Source organism: Diceros bicornis (assembly GCF_020826845.1).
Source record: "Diceros bicornis minor isolate mBicDic1 chromosome 30 unlocalized genomic scaffold, mDicBic1.mat.cur SUPER_30_unloc_2, whole genome shotgun sequence".
NCBI lineage: Eukaryota > Metazoa > Chordata > Mammalia > Perissodactyla > Rhinocerotidae > Diceros > Diceros bicornis.
In genome coordinates, this window is record NW_026690900.1 from 4,700,973 (window position 1) to 4,708,863 (window position 7,891).

Sequence of the window (7,891 nt, forward strand, 5' to 3'; positions counted from 1 at the left end):
GCCTCCTGCAGCTCTGCAGGCAGGTAGCTCTGAGCTTCACCAGCCCAGGGAGCCTGGTGGAGGGCTTACGTGTGACGTCTATTCATGCATTGCTAAGCTGGGCCTGACTCTCCAGCTCCCAGGGGTTGCCATGGGGCTCTCATGAGAGAAGGTTTGCCAGGTACTGAGAGCTCAGGGCCCAGTGCAGGGCTCTCGCCTCCCAAACCTCAGGATCCTGCTCCCTGGCCCCACCTCCAGGCTCACTCACTTCCAGATCATCCTCCATCCCAATGTCCAGAAGCTTCAGGTGATAGAGGAACGTGCCCAGGATGGGGACGACACCCTGTGAAATCAGGGTGGGAGTGGTGAGATGAGTCCCACCTCTCAGGTGCCCCCATGGACCCTCCCCCAAATCCCTTCACCCCAGCCTCCTGCCCACCACAGACTCCCACAGAGAGCAGCCTAGGACCCTCAGCAGCCTCCCCTCAGTTGCACCCTCCAGGACCACCCAACTTCCCCTGTCACCTCCTAGGGGCGGCTTTTGGCAAATCCCAGGGTATGTGCTCACTGCCCCTCTGCTCTCTAATTCATCCTGGGCCCAGCCCTCCCAGGCCTCCTCCTGGTCACTTCCAGGGCAGGTATTTCAGGCTCTGGGGCTCCAGGAGCTGGGCTGGAGGAGGATGGACCCCTCTCTTAGGGAGGCCTCAAGCCGTGAGGAGAGAGACACCCTCCTCTGACACCCTCCCCATCAGGCCCCCTCACATGCTGCTGCTGCCTCTCCTGGGTTCCCTGGGGATCCATCTCTAAGGTGGCCCACACAGAGGTCACCTCTTGCAGGGTCAAGGACAGGCTCAGGGAGGCCATGCTCCCTTCCCCATGTCTCCCAGGCCACTGATCCTGGACCCCGGACATCTGGTGTCTATGGCTGCTCCCATTCCAGAGTGCTCTTATTCTAGATCACTCCCATCTCCAACACTCCCTCCTCTGTGCCCTCAGGCCTGCCCAGGCCCCAAAGCCTCTCTCCTCATCAGGAAAGGGTGAGGAGGACTCCCATGCCTCCCAGGGTCCCCTGAGGACTCAGTGTCATCTGACTGTCACCAGTACTCTCCCCTCCCCCCTCAAGGAGGAGGAGCACAAAGCTCCTGCACGTTCCTCTCCCCCTTGTACCTCATCACCCCTGTGAGGCCTGCACCACAGATCATCTCCCTCCATTTACTAGATGAGGAGACCGAGGCCCACAGAGGGGCAGTGACTTGCTCAGGGGCCCACAGAGGAGACCACCCCCACCTCCCAGCCAAAGGGCCTGGCCCCCGGCCTTCACTCCTCCTCCAGACACACCTCTGACCAAGGTCCTGTCCTCTGGACTCTCGGGGTGTGTTGATGCCCTCAGTCAGCCTGAGCCATGGATCGGGAGGCACAAGGTGTCTCGGGGTCTTATCCAGGTGGATTCTGTGTTTTCCAGCCCCCTGAGATTCTCTGACACCAGGCTGGACCTGAGGACATGCCAAAGGCCTCAGCTCCCTTGGATCCCCTCAGGATGAACCCTGCACAGAACTCCTCCTTTATTCACTCAGGAAGGGGACCCTGTTGTACCACATCTGAGTGACAGTATAGGGAGTGAACATGGCGCTGTGTAATGGTGACATTTGCCACCTTTTTTACTTGGAAACTTCTAATGTCCTGTCAGGAAGGTCCATTAAGGATCTGTAGGTTCCCCGATAATTCTCATTGCCATCTGGGGCGTATCTTTGTCAACAAGGAACCAGGTGAGACTCACTGGTTTGTCAGCAGTGACCACTATAGGGCTAGATCGCACAGTCCCAGAGAGCACACAGTTCTGTCCCAGATCCACCATTTGGCCCAAGGCTGGGCAGCCCCTGTGTCCACAAGGCCTGTGTGACTTCACAGTGCCCATCCCTGGGGCAGGCAGTGTGCCCTCCCTTGCGAGGTGCAGTGAAGACTGAAGGAGCAGCAGGGGCCTGGCTTCCTGAGGACAGTCTGGGCTGATGTAGGAAGAAAGAAACACCCACCCACTCCATCCACCCACCAGCCTGGAGGAAGAGGGCCAGCTGATGGGTCCGCATGGAAGCCAGAGACCTGCTCATTCTGCCAGCTCCTCACCTCCTGGAACAGTCCAGGCGACACCACTGTATCCCGTGACCAAGGGCTCCTGCCCCAAACTGTCCCCACCAGCCCCTGCAGCTCACACCCCCTGCTTCCTGTCAAGCTGGACAAGACAGACCGTTATTTCTCAGGGAACCTTAAGTGAAAAACATACCAAAGCACATCCTGCCTGCTCTCTCCCCCCCTCACCTCCCCTCCTTCCAGATCTCCAGCCTCCACTCACCTCCTTGAGCAGCTTCCTGCTCTCTTGCTGGCTTGTTTTCATCAACTTTTTATGTTTTGTACAGTTCTTCCTGAGGAGGGAAAAAAAGAAAGAAACACTATGGAGTGGTTTGAGGGTAAATCCATTTTGTTTGAAAACCCAGAAGATCCAGACAGCCTGGATGAGCGTTTTCACTGTGTCCTCTGAGCCCTGAGTTGTCTGGGACTGGGGAGGGGGCTCTCCTATTGTCACCTGGGGCCTCCATTTTCTTATCTTCTCAGCAGATGTGTTTTAAACAGTCTTAATTTCATGTGGACAGAGAGTTCTGTTGCTGAAAATACTTGAAAATCTTCAATTTGGCTCAAGCCAGGATCTGTCACTTAGGGAAACTGATTCCTGAAGCAGAACCACTGGCTTAAGTTTTCAGAAAGACTCCAAGCCTTCCAACCATGTCAGACCCTATCGTCAGGGTTTGCTGTCTCCCAGGAGGTCCCAACTGACTGAAGGGCAATGCCAGCCCTGTGCGGGGTCTGGTCCACCCAGGTGGTACAAGCATGGAGAGAGGCCGACCCACCTGGACACCCATCTCCATGTCTCTTTTAAATGCTGAATGGAGGGGCCCTGCAGAGCCCAGAGGATCACATGGAGTGAGAAAAGGTTCCTCAGGCCTTGGTATTCCTGGGGAAGGGAAGAGAATGATCTGTGAGGGGGAGCTGGAGCCCTGCTTCCTCTGGCTTCTGTCGCCTCATTGACGTCTCTTGTCCTGGATGAAACAGCGGCTCAGGGAACCCGGGAAAGGCACAGCTGGAACCTGATGAGGAATACTTCCAGGAGGAGGATTTTAGCTCAAGCCAAGGAAGGAGCCCAGGAAGGGGTGAGCTTCCCACCACTGGGACCAGGAGTCAGGTCATCGAGGCACTGGCAGGAGGGGCCTAAGGATTGTGCAAAGGCTCAGACCACAGACTTCAAACATGAGAACTGAGAAAGGAGGAGCGGCAGTTCCCCCGACTCCAGAGAGGGGCTTTCAGGGCCTCCCACATCTTACCTTGGCCACCTGGATTCAGAGCTCCACCACCCTGGCCCTGTCCTGGACCATCATGCTAGGGTCCCCAATGCAGGTGGTGACGACACATTCGACCATTCTGTTAAAGTGGGCCATGTTGGCATGGATGGTGGGTGCCAGGTGTTCATTACTCCTGTTGTCACACTGGGACCAGATGGAGTCCAGGAAGTCGTGGGGCATCACTTTCTTGAAGAGCTCCTGGGAAGGACAGGGAGTGTCACCCAGCCCTGCCACAGCCCAGCTCAGCATCCGCATCCCCCAGTCCCAGGCCGTGTCAGAGGTGAGAGCCTGAGCTCAGGAATCTGATAATGCAGCCTGAGTCTTGTGTGAGTCCCTGGGTGTTGCCTGTGTCCCCTGAGGTCACCCAGCACAGGATGACCCAGGACACGATACTGTGGCGCAAGGAAGTGGCATTTGCTCGCTGCCCAGTCTCACTTCCTCCAAGCACCAGAACTCGGCTCCTGCTTGACCGTCTCTAGGGGCATCTCCCACCCATTCTGACCATCCTAGGGTCTGTCTCCTCTTTCAGTGGCACATTTCCCCAAGGCAGCAACAACCACGGGCTTTGTTTGTCTGCCTTGTAGTCATGTACACATGAGGTGCCTAATTAGTGCTGAGGCTGTTGAGGCCTCCTGGGCAAATGAGTGAACTACCCAGGACGAGACAGCACTTCAGTGTGCTCCGCTCCCCCACCAAAGCGCAGACTCTGCCCAAAGTCCTCTCTGCTTCACCTCGTCCATCTGCACAGCCAGTCTGCATGGCAGCTGCTCTCAGTGTCCATCTCTACTGTCCACATGAGGACAGCAAAAGCTTGGGAATTAAGAAGTCTGCTTAGGTCACATGAGGGTAAGCAGGGAAGCTGGACAGAGATCATGGAATTCTGGATCAGGAAATGTCAGGTGTGGGGCAGCTCATGGCACAGCGAAGGCCGACCCCACCTGCCCTGAGAGCCCCGCTGCTCACCACATCCTTCTGTGTCAACTGCTCTTCCACCAGCTGGGGAGGGAACTCCAAGAAGTCAGGCTTCTCCTCCCTCAGCAGGTTCTTGCTGGTCACATCCCAGGGGCAGGCGGGCTCTGGGGCTGGATCTGGCTCTGCTGTTATCTCTCCAGGTGGAGTGAGGATTCTCCCTGGAGCCCATGCTCCAGCTGGCTCCAGCTCAGGAGCTGGCACTGGGGCTGGAGCTGATGTTGGTGGTGGCTCTGGCCCTGGAGGGACTGATGGAGGTGACACTGGCTCCAGCTCTAGCACAGGTGGTGAAACTAGAGCTGGAGATGGATCTAGCCGTGGAGCTGGCCCTTGCTCTGGCTCTGGAGCTGGAGGGAGCTCTGGAGATGGTACTGCAGCAGGAGAAAGAAACAGTGTCACTCAAGTAGCTGACTTCACGGTCCCTGTCAAAGTCAGGAAAGACCCCACAGCCTGTAAGGGAAACTAGACTTTGAAGATCCTGCAAATCATCTTCCTAGACTGCAGTCTGCTCACCTTCCAGATCTGCCTCAATGGGCCTTGGATGCTCCAGCTGGACCTGGAGAAAGTAGGAGTGGCCCCCCAGCTCCGAGCCAGGCAAGCTGAGATGCAGAGATGTCAGCTTCATCCTGAAGCAGGGAAAGTGCAGGGGTTCCCAGAAATCCTGCCCTGGGTCCAGGCAGGTTCCCACCAGAGAAGAGATGGCACTAGGGGATGCAATTTGGCAACAGAGTCAGAGGCCTGGCCTTTCCCTCCATACTTCTCATGCCAGGCACCCTGGCTTGGGACTGGGCCCTGATGCCTGCCCCTTCCCATACTGGCGATGAGCCCCTGCTCATACAGCACGTTGAACACAGAGTCTGTCGTGACTCTCTTCCTGCTGACACTCTTCTCCTGAAGGGCCGGGACACAGCCCAGCCCAACCCTCCATGTACTTGCGCAACTGGATTGAGCAAAGGCCGGTTTTTGAACGGGTTGCTCACAGACCTCCTGTCTTGGGCCTGGAGGTGGTGATCAGAAGAGGTGGATATGGAGAAGAGACAGATTAAGATGGGTCTGTGATGGGAATGGGTCTCTTGGAGACAACTCAGCCTAGCCACCCATCTGCTTCCCAGGGGTCCTGGCACCCATCTATAGCTCTTTGACTCCTGTCTTCCTGGAGTGGAAGCCACCAGACCTCAGCCTTCTCTTGGGAATCAAAAGATGTGTGAGACGCAAGGTTCTCACAGGCCCGCCCCAGCCACAGCCCCCGTCTCTCCTTCCACAACTTGTTCTGTAGAGACAGGAAGCCCTTCTTCTAGACCCAAAGACCACTCACTTTTTTAGATGGGCCTGTGCTCTGCCCTCCTGGCTGGAATAAGGGAAGATGCCTCCAGCTATAAAGGAGGCTATCAGGGCATCACTTGGGATGTACCATGGAAGACAGGACCTGCGAAAGATGTCTAATGTCACTGTCTGACTCTCAGACGACAATTGAGGCACAGCGATTGTGTCTCCTTCATTCACTGACTTTACTAAGTGTCTCCAAAAGTCCTGCATGTAGTAGGTGCTTAATCTACACACTTGAATGGATGAAGTTCAGCCAGACCATCCCAGACACGTGAGTGGGCCTAGGGTCTCTCTGCTGCCCCAGAGATCCTTAATTGGCTACCCCAAGGAAAAGGATCAGGACCAGCTGCATGGAATCTCAACTCCTTGACAGGGTGCTTTCCATGTGTTTTTCCACACTCAGAAAGGCCACATCCTAGAGATCAGTGAGGCAGACTACTTTTCACGGCGAAGAGAAAAATAAACACCATGGACAACCACAGCACATCCACAGCACTTTCTGCAGATCCAGGCACCAGGTAAGCACTTGCCATTGCTTATCTCATTAGTTCCTACAAGATCATCATGAAATTTATCCCCCCCCCACTTTTCAGAAGAGCAAACTGAGGCTCAGCAAGACGTGGGGATTTGCCCCAGGTACACAGCTGGCATTGGGCAGAGTCACCACTGTGCTGAAGAAGGAGTGTCTACTCAGCTAGTAAACAGCTGGTCCAGGACCCGGTGGGATGTGTCTAAGGCCGAGTAGTTGACCATGAAGGCGGTGAAGCTGGACATGTTCCTACTCAGGAAAGCTGGTGCCATGGACTCTGTCAGCTTCTCCATCATGCCTGCCTGGAGGGCACGCATCCTGCAGACCTCATTTAAATTCACAGTGAACTCATCTTCACACTGGGGGAGAGGAGGAGGGACATACAGTAAGTGATATCACAGTGAACCACCAGGAGGACTGAGGTGACTTTTTACCCTCCTGTGTAGTTGGTGGGGAGGAGTGGAGGTCCAGATTCCTTTGAGAGTGTGACTGTGGGGTAGTTTAGTGAGAAAATTCTGGTGGCGGGGAGTCCAGAGGGTTCTCAGATTTGAGTCTGCATTCTAGTACTGCCTTGGTCATCTCAGAGTCCTGCGTGTGAAGACACCTCTGCACCCACACTCACCTCAGAGCAGCCCTGGTCATTGATGGACTGGTGCACTTGTGTTCTCTCCAGGGAAAGGATGAACTGGAAACCATCCACCAGCTCCTCGACCATCTCTTGGGTGTAGCTCTGCAGTGACAGTGCCCAGCAGTCAGGCCAGGAGGGATCAGGGGCCTTCCTGCACTTTGCCACAGGGGGAAACACCCCCACAGATCAGGCACTGAGGGAAATCTGCATAGACTCCACCAGGGAAGGAATGCGAGGACACCTTGAGGGCCCGGGATTCACATGCAGATAGAGGAGGTTGGTCTCCAGCACTCACCTTCATCTCCTGCAGCCAAGATCTTGAGTATGAACATGACACACTGCCCGACTCCCACCATCTAGCTCCCTGCTCCTGCTCAGGCTGGGTCCTCCTCATCCCCAGCTTCCCTAACTCCACCTCCCACACACACACACACAATGAGTGTCAAGGGGTGTGGGCCTGTCCTTTTGAGATCACAGTTCTGGCCTGACCTAGAGTGGCCTGCCCTGGCCCAAACTGTTACCTCATGGTTCCTCCTGCCAAAAGGCCACAGACATTCAAGGTGAGGGCTGAGCCAATTTCTAAAACGACTTAACATGCTCTCATTCTGGGCTTTCCTGGGACCAGAGCCTCGGAAAGTCACGGGACAACATGAGAACATCCTGCTGTGTTGAGTGTCTCCACTCAAATGAACTGGACAGGAGGCTGTGATTACAGTGTGGGTGCCTGGTAACCAGAGTTCTAAGTTCTGTTGGCCGCTGTCACCAAGGAAGTGAGGGCACTTGTTCAAGGTTCCAATACTTCGCCCCTTCATTCAATCAGACCCACCCAAAGCCCCCTCTAGGCTGTTGGCTGCTCTCCCTCCTTGTTCGTGTCATCTCCATCACTGTACACAAATACCCATCACCACCCTCCCCACAGCTCCTTGGGAGTGGATCCAGGGGCCCAGCTTTGAGGAGACAGAGCTGAAGTCAGACATCTTTTTTCCTACCAGTACTGTGTCCTGGAAAAACTGCGGTGCCTCTCAAGATCTCCCCAGTCTTCCAAGCTGCACAATGAGGATTGGGCTAAAA

At 55.4% G+C, this 7,891-nt stretch overlaps 1 protein-coding gene across 1 annotated transcript; it reads right to left on the reverse strand.

Annotated features, from left to right (window-relative positions):
* Window positions 1-4,151: 4,151 nt before the first annotated feature.
* LOC131402119 (ral guanine nucleotide dissociation stimulator-like) lies at window positions 4,152-6,877 on the reverse strand. Its single transcript, XM_058537043.1, has 5 exons — window positions 6,815-6,877; window positions 5,653-5,763; window positions 4,851-5,041; window positions 4,332-4,708; window positions 4,152-4,178 (listed from the first exon to the last, which is right to left on the reverse strand). The coding sequence occupies exons 1-5, from the start codon at window positions 6,832-6,834 to the stop codon at window positions 4,152-4,154; spliced, it is 726 nt and encodes a 241-aa protein (XP_058393026.1). The 5' UTR covers window positions 6,835-6,877.
* Between the last annotated feature and the right edge of the window lie 1,014 nt (window positions 6,878-7,891).

What these genes read in the sequence shown, in the direction of transcription:
- LOC131402119 (XM_058537043.1), bottom strand. Translation starts at nt 6,834, where the DNA reads ATGACCAGGGCTGCTCTGAG. An exon ending in ATGACCAGGGCTGCTCTGAG is followed by an intron (nt 5,764 to 6,814) that starts GTGAGTGTGGGT and finishes CATCTTTCGCAG; the next exon opens with GTCCTGTCTTCCATGGTACA. An exon ending in GCACAGGCCCATCTAAAAAA is followed by an intron (nt 5,042 to 5,652) that starts GTGAGTGGTCTT and finishes TGCATCCCCTAG; the next exon opens with TGCCATCTCTTCTCTGGTGG.